Source organism: Phaenicophaeus curvirostris, chromosome 1, assembly GCF_032191515.1.
Source record: "Phaenicophaeus curvirostris isolate KB17595 chromosome 1, BPBGC_Pcur_1.0, whole genome shotgun sequence".
Taxonomy (NCBI): Eukaryota; Metazoa; Chordata; class Aves; order Cuculiformes; family Cuculidae; genus Phaenicophaeus; species Phaenicophaeus curvirostris.
Window position 1 is genome coordinate 183,878,992 of NC_091392.1, and position 24,707 is coordinate 183,903,698.

General features: G+C 38.1%; 1 protein-coding gene across 11 annotated transcripts in view; it reads right to left on the reverse strand.

The window, feature by feature from the left end:
* Positions 1-3,758: 3,758 nt before the first annotated feature.
* The window catches only part of NBEA (neurobeachin), a 499,111-nt gene continuing 478,162 nt past the window's right edge, over positions 3,759-24,707 (reverse strand). For all 11 annotated transcript variants that reach the window (XM_069882400.1, XM_069882331.1, XM_069882372.1 and 8 more), the window contains 6 exons: positions 24,195-24,350; positions 23,147-23,317; positions 12,732-12,833; positions 8,767-8,963; positions 7,895-8,046; positions 3,759-5,544 (listed from right to left, as the gene is read on the reverse strand). In XM_069882400.1, coding sequence (XP_069738501.1) covers positions 5,454-5,544; positions 7,895-8,046; positions 8,767-8,963; positions 12,732-12,833; positions 23,147-23,317; positions 24,195-24,350 — 869 coding nt within the window. In that variant the 3' untranslated portion in view covers positions 3,759-5,453. The remainder of the gene's footprint in view (positions 5,545-7,894; positions 8,047-8,766; positions 8,964-12,731; positions 12,834-23,146; positions 23,318-24,194; positions 24,351-24,707) is intronic.

The following is a 24,707-nucleotide window of genomic DNA, read 5'->3' on the forward strand; positions in this document are numbered from 1 at the left end:
CAGCAGTTAGCACAGGTAAACAGATGGATGTGATCTATCTAGGCTTCTGTAAAGCATTTGACACAGTCCTCCACAACATCCTCTCTAAATTGGAGAGATATGGATTTGATGGGTGGGTGGCACGGTGGATAAGAAACTTGTTGGATGGTCATATTCAGAGAATAGTGGTCAATGGCTCAAAGTCCAGATGGAGACCTGTGACTAGTAGTGTCCCCACTGGGACCGGTGCTGTTTAATATCTTCATCAATTATATTGACAGTGAGATCAAGTGCACCCTCAGCAAGTTTGCAGATGACACCAAGCAGAGTGGTGCAGTTGCCACACCAGAAGGACGGGATATCAACCAGAGGGACCTGGACAGGCTGGAGAAGTGGGCCTGTGAGAACCTCACAAGGTTCAACAGGCCAAGTGCAAGGTCCTGCGCCTGGGTTGGGGCAATCCTCATTTTCCGTATATGATGGGGGATGACGTGATTGAGAGCAGCCCTGCAGAGAAGGACTTGGGGGTGCTGGTCGATGAATCACAGAATCACAGAATCACAGAATAACCAGGTTGGAAGAGACCCACCGGATCATCGAGTCCAACCGTTCCTATCAAACACTAAACCATATCCCTCAGCACCTCGTCCACCCATGCCTTAAACACCTCCAGGGAAGGGGATTCAACCACCTCCCTGGGCAGCCTGTTCCAGTGCCCAATGACCCTTTCTGTAAAGAATTTTTTCCTAACGTCCAGCCTAAACCTCCCCTGGCAGAGCTTGAGGCCATTCCCTCTTGTCCTGTCCCCTGTCACTTGGAAGAAGAGGCCAGCACCCTCCTCTCTACAACCTCCTTTCAGGTAGTTGTAGAGAGCAATGAGGTCACCCCTCAGCCTCCTCTTCTCCAGGCTAAACAACCCCAGCTCTCTCAGCCGCTCCTCATAAGGCCTGTTCTCCAGCCCCCTCACCAGCTTTGTTGCTCTTCTCTGGACTCGTTCCAGAGCCTCAACATCCTTCTTGTGGTGAGGGGCCCAGAACTGAACACAGGATTCGAGGAGCGGTCTCACCAGTGACGAGTACAGAGGGAGAATAACCTCCCTGGACCTGCTGGTCACGCCGTTTCTGATAGAAGCCAAGATGCCATTGGCCTTCTTGGCCACCTGGGCACACTGCTGGCTCATATTCAGTCGGTTGTCAACCAACACCCCCAGGTCCCTCTCCTCCAGGCAGCTTTCTAGACAGGCTTCTCCTAGTCTGTAGCACTGCATAGGGTTGTTGTGCCCCAAGTGCAGGACCCGGCATTTGGCCTCGTTAAACCTCATGCCATTGGACTCTGCCCAGCGGTCCAGCCTGTCCAGATCCCTTTGCAGAGCTTCTCTACCCTCCAGCAGATCGACACTTCCACCCAGCTTAGTGTCATCTGCAAACTTGTTAAGGGTGCACTCGATGCCTTCATCCAGGTCATTGATAAAGACATTGAACAGGGCTGGACCCAGCACTGAGCCCTGGGGAACCCCACTTGTCACTGGCCTCCAGCTGGATTTCACACCATTTCCCACCACTCTCTGGGCCCGGCCAGCCAACCAGTTTTCCACCCAGGAGAGTGTGCGCCTGTCCAGGCCAGAGGCTGACAGGTTCCTGAGCAGAATGCTGTGAGAAACTGTGTCAAAGGCTTTACTGAAGTCCAGGAAGACCACATCCACAGCCTTTCCCTCATCCAGCAGCCGAGTCACTTTGTCACAGAAGGTGATCAGGTTAGTCTGGCAAGACCTGCCTTTTGTGAACCCATGTTGACTGGGCCTGATCACCCGGTTCTCTTGCATGTGCTTCATGATAGCACTCAAGATCACCTGCTCCATGACTTTCCCTGGCACTGAGGTCAGACTGACAGGCCTGTAGTTTCCTGGGTCCTCCCTGTGGCCCTTCTTGTAGATGTGCTGGCAACATGCACTCAGCCCAGAAGGCCAACTGTATCTTGGGCTGCATCAAAAGAAGCATGGCCAGCAGATTGAGGGAAGTGATTCTGCCCCTCTACTCTTCTCTTGTGAGATCTCACCTGGAGTACTGTGTCCAGTTCTGGAATCCTCAACTTAAGAAGGATATGGAGCTGTTGGAACGGGTCCAGATGAGGGCTACAAAAATGATCCAAGGGCTGGAGCATCTTCCTTATGAGGACCGGCTGAGAGAGTTGGGCTTGTTCAGCCTGAAGGAGAGAAGGCTTCCAGTACCAGAAAGATGCCTACAAGAAAGCTGGAGAGGGACTATTCATAAATGCTTGTAGTGATAGGAGGAGGGGGAATGGCTATAAACTGGAGAGGGGCAGATTTAGCCTTGATATGAGGAAGAATTTCTTCACCGTGAGAGTGGTGAGGCACTGGCACAGGTTGCCCAGGGAAGCTGTGGCTGCCCCATTCCTGGAGGTGTTCAAGGCCAGGTTGGATGGGGCCTTGGTTAACCTGATCTAGTTGGAGGTATCCCTGCCCATGGCAGGGGGGGTGCAGCTAGATGATCTTTAAGGTCCCTCCCAACCCTAACTATTCTATGAGTCTATGATTCTATGATGCTATGTGACTATACCAGACTTTTTGACACATTCTCCTTGTCCTGTGCCTCCATTTTTACAATTTTAACTGTAATGGAGATGGCAAATTGTTGTTATTATTATCACTACTTCTGCTACTACTATTATTATTATGTCTGACTTGTTTGGGTACCCCTACCTATGAATGTAATACAACAGAATCTTTTTCTTTTTTGTGACCATTGCCAGTTTTTTATGCAAAAGTTTGCCAAAAACTTCTAATTTGTGAACTAAATTGTACTTTGTGTAAAGTTGAGAGTCTTCATGCAAACAACAGTATTAATTAAAATAATAGAAATACTAATATTTTTGTTTAATTGCGATGGTGCTTTTTTTCCCTTCAATTTGTTGAATAAAATATGAAATTAGGAGTGATACTCATAGCAATGGAATTGAGGTTGTGGTGTATCAATAAAACTGTTTGACACAGTTCTGTTAACATGCCTGTCCTCTCTATCCTTCTCCATCTCTCCTCTAGCCTCAAAAAAATGGAGTTAGCTTATCCACTTCAAAAGCTGATATCTGCAAATAAAGTATATTATTTTGTAATAAAATTCCCAAATATGTGCTCTAGCTAATTTTTATATTTGTTCAAAGCACAATTCTTCTAAATTGAAAGGCAATGAGATGGGCAAGGAATTGAAGTGTTGGCTGTTGTTCTACCTGTCAGCCAACAGAGAGTTTTCTAAATATGAGGAAAGTATTTTGCCTACCCTCGCTACCCTGTATGAGACACCTGACACATAATTATCCATCTCCAGTTACTTGCTACAATCTTGGTAGAGACCTTAACATTTCCAAAAGGCAATTTATCTCACCTGTTATACAGGTTTCAATACGTAAAATAAGATGAAATTAATTACATCTTGTCAGATATTGAAATAATAACTGTAATGGCTCTCATATGATATTTGCTTTTCACGAGGTTTATTATACAGCATTCACAAGGATCCTGTTCACAAAGATCCTAAATATCCCTTAAAGGCTTTGATTTTTCACTTCTGCTGATCAGTATCTTTAGTAGCTTCTCTTCACGTACTGATAATCAAAAGAGTTCCAAAACACACTTGATAACCTCTGTTTTATTTCCTGAGATCCCAGGAAACACAACCAAGAAGGTAAACATAATATTTAATTGTTTCTTTCTAGTGATAATGTGAATGTTTTGATGGCCAGTTCATTGAAATGAAAAACAATCATTGAATTCTTTGCATATTTTATTTTTCTTTTTGATTTCCAACTCACACACATCTGGCATATTTTACATCTTTGCAATAAAACATGGTTACAATAGCTTAAGGAATTTATATATCCAAAATATTTCACCATGATCTCGAGATGAAATGGACTTGTCTTCCAGATGTTCAATAGTCTCCCAATTCTAAGCTACAAACTCAAGATATTGCTTACAGACGGGTGATGAATAACTTAATCATTACGTTGATCCCCATGATTCAGACCCTTATAAATACAAACAACAATGAAGAAGGAAATTCAGTGCTAAACTTACTAATACAAGGTGGATAACAAATAAGTAATCACATCAATAAATAATGATATGTTTCTGGTGCAAAGTGCCAATACAAAGAATCCATTATCTTTTTAAATAAATGACTGCAAGTGAGTGTAAATTCTGAGAAAATTACATTCCTGTTACATGCCTCATAGCCCTACCGACACAATATGTACATCTATGACAATACAGTCACCAAATATACAAAGAAGAAACATGAATTAAAGTGTACATACCCCTGGGTGTGTAATTTGATCAGTACAATGTGCAGAAAATTATTCCAATAGTTATCATTACAGTATTGTAAAACATGATGTGCCTTAGTTTCAATGGCTCCAGGTGAGACTTTCAGAAGAACCGAAGAGAATAACCTCAGTCACCTTTACAATGAAGCTAAGGCTGTCAAATAAACGAAGCTGCTCAGAGGAAAAATAAGGGAAAAAATCACTGGGGGCTATCTCACCCATGGTTTGTATGCCAAATCTTAATAATCTAGAAGTATAGCACTTTGTATTGGGAGTCATTAAGCGTTACAAAGCATTAAACTGAACTTCTTTCTTTGCTCCCTTTCTGTCTAGTCATTGAATTTAAAAGGGAGGAATTTAATTTCTATTGTATAAAGTTTAAATATGGCAAATGATGGCTTTTTATCCAAATGCTTCATGAGCAGAACTCCACTGGAAAGGGGTAACATTTAGATTCAAAAAGTGAAAAACATGTGTTGGTGGAAATGTCAAAATTACTGTTTGCGCCCAAATTCAACCCTTTAACACAAGCTGTACCCTTAGGCAGATCTCCAGTTTGATTTGTGTGAATGCACCTGTTCCTTCAAGACATCAGGTTTAAAGTACATGCAAGTTGTAACTCCACAATAAAATTAAGAAACAGTTTTGTTCTTTATACAAGGTTTTACTTTTATAAAAGTATCCCTTTAAAGTTAAGATGTGCATCTGATGTACAAAGTATCAAACGTATTTTTTTTATCTCAGCTTGAAAAGAGTCTGGAGATGGGATGCATGTTAGGTTCAAAGCCTAAACATTGAAACAACTGGACACAAGGTTCCCCAGAATTTTCAAAAGTCTCTTGTGGCACATCCTACTACCTTTTCTCAATAAACAAAGATATATGAAATAATTACCAAAACATCTCCTAATTCATATAATTTACATGATACAAGCTTGCTTTTCAGCAGCTGGTGTTCAGTTGTGAAAAAACACACAAAGTAAAATGGTTGCTGACTACAATGTACAGCTATTGCTGGGTGTAATGGAATGTACAACGGAGGTCAATGCAGACGTGGTTTTCCACCAGAGACTACACCTTTCATTGCAGCACTTGTGCTCTCAGCTTTACCTGGGCTTTCAGTTCTTCATTGTTACTTCAGTATCTGTTCTGATGTTCATAATGCCACCGGTTAAAATCTATATTAAAAGCTACAATGCTGCCAGAAGCCATGCCAGTAATCAGAGTTCTGAAAAAGATAGAATTCTATTAATTCCTTTTCATCTTCTCAAATTATGGTTTACCACAAACAGTAAAAGAGCTAAAAGAAACAGTGTTTTTTTGCAACAATGTGAAAATTAAATTCATGGGTAGGATTCAGTATGCGATGGAGGTGCTACTTTTAAATGTCTCCATATGAGCCAAATTCCTATGTACCCATTATTGTTAAGGAAGGTCTAGAGTTCCATTCAGTCACCTTTACATTAGTAAAGGGTGTGGGTCTTCAGTAGATCCTCTGCGATATGTGGTACCTTCCCACGTAAAAAACTTGACATAAAGAATTTCTTCACCATGAGAGTGCTGAGACACTGGAACAGGTTGTCCAGGGATGTTGTGGCTGCCCCATCCCTGGAGGTGTTCAAGGGCAGGTTGGATGGGGCCTTGGGCAGCCTGATTTAGTGGGATGTCCTTGCCCATGGCAGTGGGGTTGGAACTGGATGATCTTTAAGGTCCCTTCCAACCTAAACTATTCTATGATTCTATGTATGTACCTCAGACCTCTGAGGTATGTCAAACAGTACAACTGGCTATGGGTATCCTAATGAGTACCCTCAGTGCAGCCTGTGACCAGCTTTCTACCAGATACTGAGCATGTATTTGAGGGTGAGCACAATTGTCCTCTCAACTTCATAAGCTGTAGCAAGTGCACCTCCATGTTTTTTATGGGAGCTTATTCCCATAGTTCACATGAGACATCTATGACAAAACCCTTCATTTAGGTATTTGAGAACTTAACCCAGTTTTTTAATTTTAGAAGGTGCCCCAGGATGGCTATATGATGTGTCTAAGCTGACTGGCAGCTGTGACACAGGGCCTGTGGAGAGCTCTGCCTCTGAGGCTTCATCTGGGGTCAGTTGGATATCCTAAACTCTCCCAGAAAGAATGAGAAGTCACTGCAAAGAGAACTGAATTGATCCCTTAATCAGAAGCTAATCCCACCTTGGTACTCCTAAAATCATAGAATCATAGAATTGTAGAATAGTTAGTGTTGGAAGGGACCCCTCCCACTAGATCAGGTTACCCAAGGCCTCATCCAGCCTGGCCTTGAACACCTCCAGGGATGGGGCATCCACAACTTCCCTCAGCAACCTGTTCAAAATGCTTCATATTCCACATTTACATTACTCTAGTGGCAACTGTTGAAGTGATTTTTCAGTTATCACATACCTCATAAATATGGTAGCTGAGTTCTAAAGTTGGATTAGACATCTATCACCACTTCTAGCAAACCATACAAAAGCCATTGCTTAATTATGTGAGTAAAGCTAAGCTGCTGAGGCTTCCCAGCCTAGTATCACAAATAGGGATAGAGAGAACATGCTAGCTAAAATTTTTTGCAGTGAAATAAATCTCCCTGAACTGGCAAAGCTCCAGAAGTAAATAGGCTTCTTCCAGTAAGTTAGTTTCAATTAGAATATGTTTGAGACAAAAAACTTGTTTCAAGTCATGTACTCATATACGAATAAATTAAGTAGGAATTTTGTCTACAGGTGGTTTTGTTGCTTTACACAATGGCTACATAGAATGCTGAAAAGTTAAGAAAAATAAACTGAAATTAATGTTTGATTTTTCTAACATCCTATGCATTCTTTGCCTCTCCTGAATTTGTATATTAATAAGACATACAAGACTGATGAATGATGCAAACATCAAATCCACTTATAGCCTTGCATAAATGCAACATATAAGTTTATATTATAGCCACATTTCAATAGAAAACAAGAAGACTGAGGGACCAGGTTCATATATAATTTACACTTACATTGTGCATTTTAGTGCCACAGCAGTGACTGCAAATATCTAGGCTCAAACACTGCATCCCCATTGCTCAAGAAGGTCAAAGGAAAGCCTCACACTCATTCTTAATAGACAGATCCACTGATAATATTACATATAATAGTCTAGATGCATCTTTAAGAAGTTCTCAAGCTCTACATAGCTGAAAACCAGAAATGTATCATATACTGTAATTTTTTTTAGGCATTAGTTAATAGGCACTAGTGCAGTCTGATCCAGTCTGACTGTTCCTGTGCTTTTAAGATAATGTAATTTTACTCACATTTTGCTAGCCAAGTCTCTGGCTTAGTGATTTCAATGATGTAAGACCTCACCTTAATGTTAAGTGCTTGCATTAATGAGATATAATGATCAGAAAAAAATGCCGAGTCAGATAAATCAACAAGATAACAACTGGTGTAATTGTTTTCTATCATATCCCATTAATGACTGCATATCGTGGGTTCATACCTTAATGTTCATGGAGACATAAACTTTGTGCAGTTTCATCATTTACATTTAAATATTAATAACAAACTCACCTCTGATCATGAGACAGATCCATAGCTCTTATGCCAGCATCGCAGCCAGGGTAAATATAGAGCTGCTTGAAGTCACAGGCTTGCCATACCTCCACTACACCATTGTCACCCCCTGTCACCAGGTTCTGCCCATCGCTGCTCAGGAGGATGGCCTTCAGGAGAAAAGACAAAAAATAAGCACACAGTTAGGTTTTCTGGAAACAGGGCGATATTACAAAAATTTAATTGACTTATAAGCATTTCTTTTGCCCTACCCACTTCAAATTTGAACAAAAGGGTTTCCACTCCTCTTTCTCCCCAGATAAAAAATAAACCAACAAATTCTGGATCTCCAAATTTTAAATAAAACAATTATGCTATTTTAAACATGATATATAACCAAAAAGCTCTTCAAATGAATCTGCCAAGATTTGAGTTCAGCACATAACATTTTGATGTTTGTCCTACAGTACTCAGCACCATCACTTAACACCTAAAGGAGAGCAGTGCTCTGAATTCCTAATGCTGCTTCAAATGCTAGTGACAGAGCAGAGCCCTGAAGGCACAAATTCATGTCTTGGCTAATAAATGAAGAACAGACTCTTTTAAGAGCATTTTGTTTTAAAGACATATCTCCCAACAAAATTTAATTCCAAATAAAAAAATCCAGGAATCTTGTACCATAAAAAAATTGATCTTATTTATTCTGGAAAAGCACAAGAGCATTTTTGCATTCGGAGATGGAGATGAGAGGATCTGTGTTTGAATATGACTTAACCAGGAGGTGGCAATTTTACACGTGATTTCCTTTTAAACCACACAGCAAATAAATTCAATTTATTTTAGTAAATAAAGGCAAGACACAAGAAACGTTTGTTTGCATTTAGATTTACCCTGGTTGAATCATTGATCTCCATCTGAGCTAAGAGTTTGCCATTAATGCTGAAATTGCTGAACCGTCCTCGTTCATAGTAGATGATGCAGTGACCTTCACTAGATACTGAAATTAAGCGGGGATACAAGCAGTTTTCTGTTCCTTCCAGGGCTCTCAGCAAATCTCCAGTAATTGTGTGTACCAGACAAGGACCTTCTGTATATGAAAACAATATATCATACATTTGCTGCTTATACAAACTATATACTGTGCACAAACGCAATGCATAATACACATTTATATCACATTAGTCCTGCATAGATGTAGGATGCAATGTTTATTTAAAAGATTTAAAATAAGCAACAGAAAAGGAAATGCAAGATCTAGCATATTAAGAAAATAGTTATAACATGCCTAAAAGTAGTACTTTATTATTTACTTAAACTGGTAGGAGTTTTCATTATCTATCTTCTAAAATATTCTTTCCTCTTTCCAAGCATTCAGAAGCCTCAGTCTTGCTGCTTTCATCCAACAAGATGAACTCTCTTTAGCCTGCCCGCTCACATTAAACAGATGGGGCCCTATCAGTGACTAGTAGGAGCAACTCCCAGAGGGCATATAATTGTATCACTGCATACTTCTCCTATAGACAACGGCAGTTCCTTTAGGTTCTCTACCCCAATGAATGTGTTATATGCATAGATTTCAGTCCTGAATTACTTTAACAATGAGCATTATCTGACAGCCAACAGAGTTACTATGGTATTTGGACTATGAGAGCACTTAGGAGACTACATTATAACTGCATTTCCTCCAGAGAGATTTTAATATGAGATTTTAATGTCTTTTTACTATTGCTAATGAAAGAAAAAGACATTGATGAAATCTACAATGTACATTTTAAGATGCAAAACTAAGCTATTTCCATTTCAAGATCTATGAGAAAAGCTCTTTTGAAAGTGAGATCTGTATTCCTACCAAGAAAAGGAATTTCTTCTGTGATAAATGTAATGAGTCATGGTAAATACTAAATGTTTTCTTTTATGAATCACAAGATACTCCTGGACAGGACAGTAATCTCTTCCTTATACAACTGCTTCCTGATCCTGAAAGTAAATTCATTCTGGCAGACACAGTCACCTCATGTTAAACCCTCCTAACTTCTTTGAAATTCACACAACAGTTGGGTTTACCCAGGTAGAATGAATCACAGCATCAGTGCACTCATGTGTGAGTCCTCTGGTACAGGTTTTTATCTGTGTTTGCATAAAGCCTTATATGGAGAGATGCCAGGCCTGACTGGGCCCATGGGATATGACCAAAATGGAATTAATTTATTTTCTCAAATATGTGTTTCAGCTTTGGAAATACTGAACTGCCAGAATGTTGTGAGAAGTGATGCCTCCACCTTTAGAATAATTATCATGTCTTACAGTCCTTAAGGGCAAGGGAGCCCAAGAGGGCTGGGTGCTGTTCAAGAAGGAAATCGTGGCAGTGCAGGAGCAAGCTGTCCCCATGTGCTGGAAAATGAGCCAGTGGGGAAAAACCAGCTTGGTTGAGCAGGGATATACGGCACGAAATGGCATGACCAGCAGGTCCAGGGAGGTTATTCTGCCCCTGTACTTGGCACTGGTGAGACCGCACCTTGAATATTGTGTTCAGTTCTGGGTCCCTCACCACAAGAAGGATGTTGAGGCTCTGGAGTGTGTTCAGAGAAGAGCGATGAAGCTGATGAAGGGGCTGGAGAATAAGTCTTTTGAGGAGCAGCTGAAGGAGCTGGTGTTGTTTAGCCTGGAGAAGAGGAGGCTGAGGGGAGACCTTATTGCTATCTACAACTACCTGAAAGAAGGTTGTAGAGAGGAGGGTGCTGGCCTCTTCTCCCAAGTGACAGGTGATAGAACAAGGGGGAATGGCCTCAAGTTGCACCAGGGGAGGTTCAGACTGGATGTCAGGAAAAAAATTTTCACAGAAGGGGTCATTGGGTACTGTAATTGGCTGCCCAGGGAGGTGGTTGAGTCACCATCCCTGGAGGTATTTAAAAGATGGGTAGACAAGGTGCTCAGGGACATGGTTTAGTGGCAAATAGGAATGGTTGGACTTGATGATCCAAGAGGTCTTTTCCAGCCTGGTGATTCTACAATTCTATGTTAGATTTTTTCAAAAGGTAAGTGTAACACTTTTATATTGAAGTCCACTAACTAACTGCCACTAAGTTGGCTCATCTGATCCATCGGTCATGGACAGGAAAAGACACAAAAAAAATCTGAATTAGGAGAATACTATGAAGACATACAGACCTTTAATACTGCTCTTTTGGGGTTAGTTGCGTAAGAATGTGCAAACATCAACCTGAAGCACAGGATTTTTCTCAGAGAAGTCCTGCATGTGCTGTCTCCCTGCTTCAGCAGGTTCTCTGGTGTACTGTGAATGTCACTGCATTGCCACAGCCAGCTCCAGAGGAGCAGCCACCCCGCAGGGGAGCACAGGCAGCACTTAGGCAGGTTGGCAGAGCAATGCAGCACTGCCATGAAATGCAATCTAAGAAACTAGAAAGGGATTGGAAAGCATCTGCTGGAAGCCAGCAATAAAATAGGGATTTTCTCTCTGCATTTATATGTGGACTAAAGTTTGAAAAAGAAGAACATGAAAAGAGTAACACTGGGGCCAGATTGAGCTTCCATTTCTCTTGATAAATGACTGTTATGTAGTATGTCATTATGAGAGTTAATGATCCATTAGGATTTTCTGTTAAAAATGCCTTTACTCAAAAGTTTCACACTCAGCTTTAAAAATAAATGTTGAGCTCTGAGGCAGAATAAAAGATGAAAACCAGGGGCACAGCTGTGAGCAAAAGCGGGCAGAACAAGTTATCACATCCTTCTTGCTCTCAAAAGCAGCAAATATTTTAAAAAGGAGTATAAGGATATCCATGGGGATGAATAAAACAGGCATAGCTATAGACAGAAAAAGCTGGATGTTGAAGGGGAGTGGAAACGTGATAGGAAGAGATATAAGGAAGAAGAACCTTAAGGAATGACAAGGGTAATGTAAAGAAAGGAATAAGAAGGGAGAAGAGACAATGAAGCACAAAAGAAAGTAAGTAAGAAAGAAAAAGTGAAAAAGACATACAGTTTGCTAAATTAAGAAAAGAAGCTGAGCAAGAGAGGGCAGTGGAGGAAGAAAAGTGGACATGGAATTAAGGGGAAAAGGAGAAGGAGAGCAGAACAAGTAAAATAGAACAAATGAAGGAGAAACAGAATAAGGAAAGAAGAAGCAAGAACTCATTGAGGAGGGCCCTTTATTTACATTGATTAACAGTTATATAGGAGACTGCTACTGGTTTGGAAAAGTATTTTGAACATTTGTATTAGCAATTATTTGATATTCTGGATTCCAAAGACAAGTAACAGAGAGAAAGTATGAACAGATGGCTCAAAAAGTTTAATAGAAGCGAGGTAACAACAAACCTGCGATTTCCTCATTATTTGAAATCCACTACCAAAATACCTAGTGGAAGAAATGCTGTCCACAGATACAAAACCAAGCAAATTGACCCTGCTTCTCTTGCTGAGGAGACTGAGATCAGTCCTACAAACTGTCATTCAATTAAGATCAGCGTGGAGAGCTTGGAGCTGGCCCTCCTTTAAATACAGGTCTCTATCAACAGGTTTTTTAAAAATCAATAGATGTAATTATAAATTATTGTTTACATTTTTACCAACTACTCCAGATCTGGGGGGAATAACAGCACAGGCTGATGTTTGGAAGGAATGATCAACTTATTTTTTGTCTAAACTTCATAAGGGCAGATAGTAAATAATAACACTCAGAGTCAGCTGCTGCAGATTCCCCCAGAATTACAACACAACTGAGTAGAGGAGATGTTGGATAATTAAAGTGTATGTGGCTTCAAGGAAGACTGAGAAGTACCACTCTAAAAGGTTCTAAAAGTGTTCAGACTTAAATAATAAAAACATTTCTGACCTTTAGCACCACTGATAACGAGTCCCAGCTCTGCACAGACTGACACGCAGACAACTTCATGGTCATGACCAGTTAGAACAGCACGAGGAGCTGGATAATCACCTGTTAAAAAGCACAAGAAGAAGAAGAAAAAAGAAGGGAACAATAGAGGAATACAAAACCATACACACTTTACCAACAAAATAATTTTGTTGTAATGTGCCTTAACTTAGTAAGCATCAAAGAGAGGTGCAGTAAGCTTAAATATCTCTTACTTAGGTTTCTGAGCAAAATACGTTCAGATATCATACAGTTTCATAAGCACAGCTCCCCAGTGCATTAGCTCATACATTAACAAAAAGCAAACTTCTTTGGTTTAGAAATTATGGACAGTGTGCTTTTTACAACAGAGAAATCATAACAATAAATTGTCATTTTATGACCAGAAAAGACAAAAAATTTATATTTCAGACAAAGAACACAAAATGTGATAGTATTAAAAGAAGCTGTAATGTAAATATCTGCTACTGAATACAGATGTCTCTAGACGGCTGCTAGGAACCTAAAGGGTAGCATGACTTGAGAATGTTCTACATTAATGATCATAATTTGTTTCATGAAACTTAGGGAGAGGAAAAGAAGACAGAAGGAGCAGCACTGTACTAGTAAGATAGTCCTGTTGTATAGACGTTATTGACTGAGAGACACATTGAATGCTTCTAGATTCAAATAACATTTAAAAAAAGGTTTGGGGCATACATTATTTTATATCTATCACTGTGAATACCTATGCCATTTTTATAACATTTTATTTATTAAAGAGTAGGATAAACTACTTCCTAAATACTTAAGTTTTATATTCAGGGGTGAAGTATACTTTATTTTGGGTTCAAACAAGTGGGCATTTATGGAGTGCTTATATGACAAATAGCAATATTTCTTTTGTTTCTAATATTAACAGACATTGACATCTATAACAGTGAAACTCCTCTTCGCAGGCAAAGTCAGTTAATCAATAACAAAAAATTAACAACTCACTACATAAAGCAGATTTCATCTGGTTATATTTACTTTGTACAAATGAAATATAGAACATTGGGAAATTCCAAAGGGCTGGATCTCTGCCAGTGTAGTTCAAATACTTAAAAAGGATAAAAGAAATTTCCTAGGGAACTACAGGTGAATTACTGTAACATTAATGCTATGCAAGATAACAAAATGGTTAATCCACACTTCTGTTAATGAAGAATTGGAAGCAAAAATCCTGAGAGCCAGTCACCACGCTGTTCTGGTACGGGAGACCTGTCAAGCAAGCTTCTTATCTGTATTTGACGGGATGACAGGTACAGTTGATAAAGATGGCTATGTTAAAATGGCCTCCATGTATTTTTTTCAAATATTTATCTAAGTAATACAATGTTTTGATTTAAACCTGATTTTATAGTACTGGCCGTGAACAACGTGGATGGCACAGAAGCTGGTTCAACGACAGATCTTCAAATTTTTGTCCATAGAAAGGTATCTAGTATGAGTTACATATCAGGGTACTGGAAATTAAGATGTCCAGTTAGGAGCTGGCAACTGATTCTTGATTGAATACTAACCAATAAAGTTATCTAAAGAATAATGTAAAATCTTTGCTAGTAATATATGGTTGTGTGTGCATATACATATACACACACATATATAAACCTGATACAAAACTTAATGAACAACTGCATAATGAAGAGAGAAAGTCATTACTATAACAGTCTCTGCATTGCCTAGTTAAGTAAAAAGGTAGCAAAATGTGTTTTATTTCTTTTAGTTATTTTGAATGCCATGAAGTGGAAGGTTGATGCTCCTGGGCAAGCATAAGCTCTGCTCACGGGAGAGGAGTTTCTATTCTGGGTGGCAGGAAGACAGGATTTATGGAGCCAGAAAGGAAAACACCTTCAACATTAACTTTCAATGCAATACTCTAGAATAGCAAAGGGAAGTCGACAACTATCTTGCCATTATAAACCCAAAAGATTAAAGTCTTGTACCCACATTTACAGAAATGACCTTAAAGGATGGTCACATAACTGATACGGAGAATAAGATTGCAGAGTCTTATAAGGCTGAACAATGTTAAAAGTGCTTTCTCTCTTCACTGCGCAGGAAGTAAAGAAGTGACTTGACCACCATAGCTGGGAGTCACAGGCATGAAAGATACCAAATAACCCAGAAGTTTATCTTGCAGCTAATGGTACAGCAAGGTCCAACGGGTGAATGGCTGCACACATTTCAACCCTGCAATAAAATGCAGTTTCCTAACTGCTGGAACAGTTAAACTGTAAAACAAATTAACAAAGGAACTACTGGAGTAGCTAAACAATATTGCATGGGTTTCTGAAAGATATGGTTTAGGAATGCAGGTTTGGATAGATTTTTGTGGGTCAATGAATTTAGTCTTTTTTATTGCAGACACATTATATAAATCTCTTAATAAATTAGAGAAATGGTTATCTGGGTACATGACTTGGAAGGATGTTCCAGACCTTTCCTACTCTAAAGGAGAGAAGTATTCTGATTTGTAGTCTAAATTTATTCCTGTCTACCTTCTTTCTCTTTGTTCTTGTGTCAGCACTGTCCTTTAGCTTTAGGTCTTCATCGCTTGTGTACTTACATGTACTTACAGAAGCAATCAGCCCACTTAACCTTTCCTTTTGACTCAATTAAACAAATCAGACACTTATAAACTCCTTTGAAGTGATGGGCTTGTTGTTTCTGTTCCTATCTAGCTCAAGATCTTTCTTGAAATTTCTATTTCAAGATCTTTCATGAAATTTAGGTAGCCAGAACTGTATATAACAATAGTTCTTGAAATTTTATGGTGAATCTGTACACTTCCTGACAAACCCTAACATGTCATCAGCATTTTTATAATAATTCCACATATTTTAATATCTTTCTGAACTAGCTGAGAACTACCAACCATGGATATATGGACTTTAGTTTGGACCCAATATTTCAGAGTGTGTCAATCTACCTGTTCTTATCATGTACAGACACATTAACACTTGCCTAGCTCTGATGAAAAGAGTTACCACAATAAACCCTAGTTTCCTCAGTCTTTAATCTAGCCTGCAAGAAAAGAATATTTTTGGTCTGGAAACTGAAGATGTGACTTAAAAATTCTCTTTACTGCTTGGGAAGGATGTCTGTTGGAAGAAATAGAGAAGGATGCTCTGTGTACCTCATAAAAAATTACCCATATTTTGAGATACAGATTTTTATAATTTCCCTTTCTATGTTGCTGTTGAGAACCCCATCACCCGAGGTTATCTTTTTCCCCAGGTGCATAACAGAAAAGTGGAAAAAGATTGCAATGGAACTAAATGTAGAATTTTTCACTTTTTTTTTCTTCTTTATATCTCCCTGTAAAAAGAGGAATTATGCTTAAGGGTCATCTTGGCTTAAACTATGATTACAAAGGTCTATACAGTAGAGTCATCAGACTGCAAGGGTGAACGACTGAAATTATTAGATAGTTAGAATTTTTTAAGGGAAAAGAAATAAGTCAGTATTCAAAAGGGCATGTTTCTCAGTGTTTGCTAGGAAAACACTCTATATCGTGAAATTGTAAAATGTCAAAATATGACAAATGAACATATTTAATTGACTTCTTGATTTATAAAGGAAAATGCTTATCAGAAACAACTGCCCTGAAACAGATCTTTCAGTGCTGTTTTTCAGTAAATACAAATTAATAATGGAATATCACTATTAAGAGTAACAGTTCGATAGTAATTGAAAATGGGATTTTTCCCCTTAGGGCTTAAATGAAAAATTATTCGGTGATACTTTCTACAGGAAAAGCTGTGGCATGGGGAAGAGAACCTCAGTTATATTACATTTTATTTCAAAGGACAGAAGTTGTGAACTCCAGGAATCATTCAAAATCTAGCAAAATATTCTGTCACTGTCACATCACCACTGATAGATGCAACCAGAGGTCAAAGGCTGCATCTCTGGGGGAATTGCAGGTGAAAATATCCTACCTATGAACTGAGATACCATCATTGTAAACTCCCTGTAATTTCCCCAAAGGAGCACCTTTGAACCGAATTACTGCAGGGCAGAAGTTAAAAAAAAAATCTCTGTTGTATTTCCACAGAAGTAAGTTTTTTTATGAAGTCTAAAATAAAATACATCTTTACTCCTCTCCGAAAAAAACCTTAATTCTTAATACTACTGTAAGGTTCTTCTGGAACAAATTGTGCTCTTATATGGTAAGATAAAAAAAAAAAGGAGAAGAAAAGAAAGCACACAGAGTGTTACTATTTCTCCCATGTTGTCATTTTCCAGGAATTATGTACAGGTTGATATGGGGCTACATCTAGGAGTGATCTGTAAAAAGAAACATAAGAGCATAAAGCAAATTCCAGGTTCCATTTCATTTCTTACTTTGGTGGAAGCAAGTACAAGGCTGTAGCTGAATTATTTGTTGAAAATAACCTACTATTTACTTTATTATTAGCACTTTCGAGGGGTGACTCTTTAGAAAAAAAAATCTTAGAAAACACTATGTATTTCATGGAATGGAAAATGTAATACCCTTGAATTTTTAACGCCAGACAAAAACAACCTGGAGTTTGATGAAAAGATAAGGCTACAACCAATAAATAGGAATATTTCAAACTAGGAAATAGCCAATAACAATGTCCAGAATATGAAGGAATAATGGTTGTAAAAGAAAGACTGCTGACAGAAAAATATTCATATACTCAAGATATTCTTTCCTCAGGCAGTATTGATTTATTTTTGAGGAATAAAGTAGCATTGCATACATCTACAAACAACACACAAAGGTGAGTAGAGTGGACTTCCAGATATTTTGCAACTATCCAGATCCCCAAAGGAAAAAAAGAGTGGAGGAGAATAAGGATTTGCAGCTTCTCTTCCTATTTCTTCCACTAAATTGCTTTGATAACTTTGGCAAGTTGCTGAACTGTGCTGTGCTGTACAGCTCCCATTGGGTATGCAGCAAAACATAGGCACAGACATCTGTTGAGAAAATGCTAAATATAACTGCATCAGTTCAGGTGTGTTATTGGCTCATTTACCTTTCCTTAGTCTTAGGAGAGAGATGTCTGGCTATCAGAGTAGCGATGGTGCCAACATAAATTACACATTGGTTTTCAAAGAGCTTCTACTCTGGCAGAATAGAGCCAAGTGCCATTTAAAAATTAATGTCTAAATGGTACAAAAATATTCTTTCAACAATGCAAAGCCAATTGCATGTGTGCCAACGTGTTTGCACAGGACCTTCAGCCAACCATCCAGTCCACTTGGTACAGGACACATTGGTGACTATTTTTAAACTGCTGCTCTTTCAAGGTTAAACTAGGGCATGCTATAGGGTACGCAAATGTAGAGGGGTATAAGCAAATGAGTGAATATTCTGAGTTCAGAGTAACTACTCTTCCAAGACACAAACACAGAAAAGATGCAATATCTACAATTTTAAATTGTTTTAAAAATACATTATCTAAAAGGAATAAATAAAAGCATGCTTCCTGACAGATTTTAAATAAAGTGCAGGTTAACTTGACAAAGGTCCTTTATGGCAATGCTACCCTCCTTTTTAGGTGTATACAGAATACACTCACTAGCATAGGGTGAATTGTTAGTACCTGTGAGGATTATATTAAAATGCTAAACAAAACCAGGTTAGGGATGGTGGACATAATATTTTCCAATGGTCAGCACAGTTCCCATTAGAAAATGCAGGGTTAACTCTCACAACTCTTGTGACCATTCTCTTGCAAGATACAATAGGTAATGAGAAATGTCAAGTCCCAAGATCAATGAAATTTCAGGCTCTAGGGACAAAACAGGAATAGCATTGATCCTTTTAAAGAACACCAGTCAGAGGGTGAATGTAATATATTGCACAGAGAGGCTCAAGAGGATAAGCGGCCAAGTCCAACATACCTACCTGACAAAAAATTCAATCAGCTTTTAGCACAAGCTGCCTTCCCTTCCTTTCTTTCATGCAGGAGTCTGATTCCAATTAAAGTGTGCAAATTAATTTTTATCACTTCCAAATTAGTTTCTGAATTTGTGTCTGTTTCAGATGAAAGCACCTGTCCCTCACTTTTCTGCAATTCTATCATCCACTTTGGTATCTGTTCAAAGACTTGGAGATAATTCTCATTTTCAAATTCACTTGTTTGAAAGAGATATTCAATAAAGCAATCATAAAATATGAAAATAAAACAACTATAACAAAACATGTTGAACTCCAGGGCATATCATGTGCTTTCTTTGCTCCTTTTGTGATGACTAATACAGCTGCTATATGAGAAGAAATTTGTACACAAATTAGCACTCAGCTAAAATAAATCCCTACATAACATAAGAGAAAAAGAAATCAAATCCAAAATTGTCAAATTCCATCACAATGCTTTTCCTATTCAGTCTCTGAGAACTGCAAAGATTTACATTTGCTAGATCACTTCAAAGAGTTAAAATAAGCAAACACGTCCTTTGCATATGCCGTATCTTCCTAAGAGAAAACAGACTGGCTTAGAAAGTAAGTATCTGACCCTGGCAAGATGACCAAGCTTCATTAAGTTCAGTGTTTTTCTCAAAGGTGGTATTTACCTAAGCAGAAATGGAGAAATAAGGAGAGGCTCACATAAAAACCAAAAACCTGCATTTAGCTCTCCCTCAGCTTAAATGAAATAACGCCACATCTCCACTTTCCAGGAGTATCTCTAGGCACCAACCTCTAGTATAGGTTGGAAAAGGACATTTTATATCACCACTACTGGAGCTTAGCTATTGCCTAGTCATGAAATCAATTTTTGTTGGACCAGAGAAAGTAGAAGTAGGGAAACAATTTGCCCTACATACTACTGTTGAAGGTACACAGTTTTGGTTCTTGCTTTCTTGACTTCTATTTTTCTCCAATCATCATGTCATGTAAGATTCATAAAAAAGAACAGCAAAAGGAATTTTGCTTTCCCCAAAAGCTGGAGGTTCAGGGGAGCTGGGAGGTGGCCTCCCACATAAATTTATAGCTTGACAGTCAACACATGTTTGCAAATATGGGAACGTGGGTTTTAATTCCCTCAGTCTCTGGAGGCCAAGAACTTAGTCTCCCACTTCTGAACAAGCATTCTAACCAGAAGGTTTTTTGCAAGCTGCTTTTGAAAGCTACACCATGGAAAACATTGTCTTTAAAATCTAGTAAAATTGCAGTCCTCTCCCAGCAATTGTGAGAAGTGTCAAGACATTGTAGCAAGTGCAAACTGAACCAGAAACTCCTTTTTGATATTTATTGTAGAAGAAAAATGATAACTTAATAAATGCATTAAGTAGTAAAATTATTTTGAAATCATAAAATTAAGTTCATCAGTCTCTCACAGGCAAGTTTTCAACTACCGAGCTGGAGCAGCCACTTGCAAGAGTCTTATCTAAGACAGAATTTTTCACTATCATCCTCTTTAAACTGGAGCTGGTTCTGTATTTCCCAAAGACACAGCTTAGGTCACACAGGTGTTTCAGCAGAAGGCTCTAAACAAGCCTGACAGGTTAGATTGCTGACATATGTGTTGTTAGGTAAAGATTTTATCTAACAATCTTTTGCCCCAGAACATTTCACAATAAATGATTGTTATTGCTATCTTTTCTAATGCAATGGTATTTACATTCTTCTATACAAATGTTAAACCACATAAACTCTTTAGGACTGGGGTCTTGCTTTTCCCTCCCTTAACATTTTCTGAAACAAGTAAAGTTCCTTTTGGTAATTGGATGCATTGAGGCTGAAATTGATAATTAACTGTCTTTCAGCTTAAAAGATCATTATAAAGTCAAGCATCTAACCCAGATAATTACTATACCTGGCATTTTTCTTTGAATTCTTCACTTTCTTACAGTCTGTGATATAAAACACCTTATCTGTGTCTCCAGATGACAGCTTTAAAGAAACTAATCCCCCCTTCTTTCCCCCAGAAAATATCATCTACATCTTTCTGGAAATTCATTCCAAAGATGTTAACTAATTGGATTTGACCTACAGTGAACATCTCACTTTCATTTTTCCTACAAGGTAAATCCTGATCTTCTACCATTAGGTCTAGAAGAGTAGATTAGGCAATATTTCTTTCCTATTTCAGTGGCTTAAACTATGTAAAACTTCAAATATATTTTCATAAGGATTTTAAAGAATGTTTCACTCCTGAAAAACAGTATACAGGGAACCAGCCGTACAACAACCTATCATGTCCGTTCATGGTAGGAAACAGAATCTAGTAATTTAAGATTTAGATTTAATATTTAGTAATTGTAGAAGTAGGTCTTTCAGGCATGTGGTCTATCCTTTCTGATTATGTACACAAAAAGTCAAAGTAACTGTTAATAAGGATATGTTACAACATATGACGTGCTAGTTATAGTAGAGTACTAGTATATAATTAGCATATCAATATTAACTTTAATCCAATGAGTAGAGACAGAAATGATAGTGATGACATCACTCTTCCTGAAGATGGGTGTTCAACATGTCTTCAGCACAAGCAGTAAGAAATATGATCAACATATTTGGAAGCCAGCATAACAGATCCAGCAACCTAATCTTCCTGGGTGCTGCTGCCTGTGCCTGTGAGATTTCACATGCCTCGATATGACTGCAGCACAGTCTCCCATTAATCTGACTGTAAGTATTTTTGTTCTGCTAAACAGTACCTTTTCTACACAGAGGTAGAGATACAGAGCAAATCATACAACTAGTTAACATTTTCATTGACTTTTGTCCATCAACCAATGTCCTTTCTTTTCATAAAATTAAAGTACTCCAAGGCAGACACTCCCAAAGTTATGCAGCTCACATGTTAAATCTGAGATTCCAAAATGTACTATCTTCTTGCATTCAGGTATGTTCATAGTTACAAAAACATATCAGACTACAATAAATTTACCTGCTAAAGAAGTGGAGCAGTTTGTATCAGCCAGTCAGGAGATGTTAATGACAAGGCTGTCCAAGCTCCACACAATCAAAAGACGTAAAGGAAAAATCTCACATTTTTAGTTCAATGAAAGCAGTAGGCTCTTACTTTTTTCTGATTGAGCATAGAAATTACTACTACTTGGTATGAATCACACAGGCATTCGAAGAAGCAAAATGTGTCTGATATGAAATTCCTTTCTAGACTTATTTTCTCCCTATATGAGACTTAGATGCTAAAAAGACCTGAAATGCACAAAAATTAGAGAAATTTGTTATGGAAACACAATTTTATTCTTCCACCCTCCATTCTTTTTTTCTTATAAAATCAAAAGGAAATCAGGTGAGAAAATGGTTACCACAGATAATCATCTGTCTCCCCATTGCTCAGCTTACAGAAAAATGGAAGAAAATTAAAACACATTAGAAAATTTGCTGCCTGGAAATTAACAAAATATTTACTCTGTAACAAATAAAACATTTTTCTACCAGACATTCAGTTGAAGAAATACTCTCACTTAGATGTCTGTAACTGACAGGTCTACAATTGCCTCCAGTCAGTACTTGAACCAGAGATCAAAATTGATAGTGATGGATTCTTCTATGTTTATCTGAAGAGGCAATATCCTTGTGCTGAAAATAATCATCAAAATTCAAAAACTGCTTTAAATGAAATGGATTTAGTGTCATACAAAAGACCTATACTTTAGCTGTGATTAAATTTCTTCCTTGGGTGAAGAGACTTTGTAAATCAGTAGTGCACTTTAATTGCCCTCTTTCATTATTAATAATAAAACAATAATAATAACAACTATAATAACAACAACGATGATGATGATGACGATGATGATGATGATGCCCTCCTCAGTCCACAAAGCACTGATAGTTAGTCCCTGGCAAATGAAGTATAAACTCTTCCCGACATTTTATCTTTTTCTGGTTTTATACAGTCACATTGCTCCTCCAAAGGTTTGCTTGCTATAGAAAGACCTTTCTCAGACTCATTTAATTCCATGGCATGTGAGAAATCCCTTTTTTGAAAAGGCAAGCATCTGATACAGCATGCTGTAGCACAAAAGAATTAAGTTCAAATGCCAGAAAATATTTCTGGAAAAGAGAAAGTCAAAATATAGTGATATACATCCTGTCACTTAAAGGCCAGAACCATCTTGTTCTAGTTTATAATGACATGATGCTATAAGTGATCCTGGCAATTATGAATTTAAGAATTACTCCCACAATATTATCTGTTACCACACAAAGATTGTTTAAACATTTTTTTGGCTAGTACTCGATGAATTACTTAGCATGTGGTGCTGCTCTCATACCAACTTTCAACCTGTAAGTGAAGTAATCGATACATTTGTTAACACCTTCTGAAGCTGACAGAAGGAATGCTAAAATTGACTAGGTGACAGAGGACCTCTCAGGAAGGTGTTTTTTACAGGATACTTACTGCTATTTGGATTGTCACCTATAATATGATGTCGGCCACTCCAGTACCAAAGCAGCAGTGTAGCATCACGAGACCCAGACACGATGTAGCAATCGCCACCGATATAGGACTCTGATCTGGCAAGGCAAGTCACGACATCCCAGTGGCCAAACACAATCTGAGTTAATTTTCCTGATAGGAATGCAAAGTGATACAAATTCAGTTTTTTTAAGTACTTGCAGCTAGGAATCATTAAATAAAACACAAAAAAATACCTAGTTTAAATGTAATTTTTGCCTCATGTCTCTTATTTCACTACATGCTACAATAATATTAAAAACCCACAAAGATAAAACTTACTTTTTTCTCTTTTTTATGTTCCTATTGAGGTCTGTGCTGAGTGTCAATCCATAACCTAACGCTTATCTCCGAATATCAAGTCAGTGCTGCAGTCACTGAATATTAAGTGGAGTTACGGCTCCATCAGTAGTTAGGCAATGGTGTTAGAACACTATTTGTGAATTTCATGAATGATATGCATAACAGCATATGAACTTTTCTATAATGGTGCTACATTGCTGTATTCAAAATGTATATTTGTTCTATGTTAATGTCAAACTAAGGTTTACTATGATCATCACCTCCTTCTTTCTATTGCTGCAGTCACCTTTTAGCAACGATATTAGGCTAAGCAATAAGACGAAAAGATTGATACCCAGTGGCAGGCTATGTAACCTACTTCCTTATTACATGAAATAAATACAGATAGAAACAATACAGCTATGAAAATACTGTAACAAAAATTTGGTCCATATGATCAATTTCCTGAATATAACTATGGTTTTCAAAAGCTACCACTAACAAAACTGTGTGCCTGTTTCTTTTTACATCCTTTATCTTCAAAAAAACCCCACATCTTCAAGTTACTATGCTCAAATGATAATGAAGCATTTTATAAACTACCTTTATAATGTATTGATGGGTAAGTACAGGCATTAGACATGGTAATATTAAGACAATTGTCCACTTTGTGACCTAAGAAGAAACAGGCAGCTGTATTTAGCATCACCTGTTTCAGTAGAATAAACTCGAAAGCTCTTGTCCCAGAAACCACAGATAAGAATGTAGCGATTATCTGCTGTGACCACGAAGCAATGTGCATTGATCTGGATGCTCTGATCCACAAGGTCTGTGATCTGCCGTTTGTTCACACCAGAGTTATTTGCTGTAACGAAATGCAAAACACATTTTACAAGTAAGCCATTCCAACACCTTCCTGTCATCCACTTACAGGAGAAAATGAATACATTTAACTTTCAATGAACTGTGAATTTGTTGTTGAGTAAGCATTTTGAATATGAACATTTAGAGCTGTCTATATGGGTGTCAGAAAAACAAAATGATTGTGAGATTTCTGGTTTCCCTTTGAAAAAGACAAAAGATTTTATAGAAGATGGCAATTTCTTATAAACTGCCTGATGCACCACATAATATGTGGTAATACTTCAAGTGCTCTGCTAAAGTACTCTCCAAAACCAAATTGAACTAGGGGAAAGCGATGAATGTCCATTTAAAATACCAA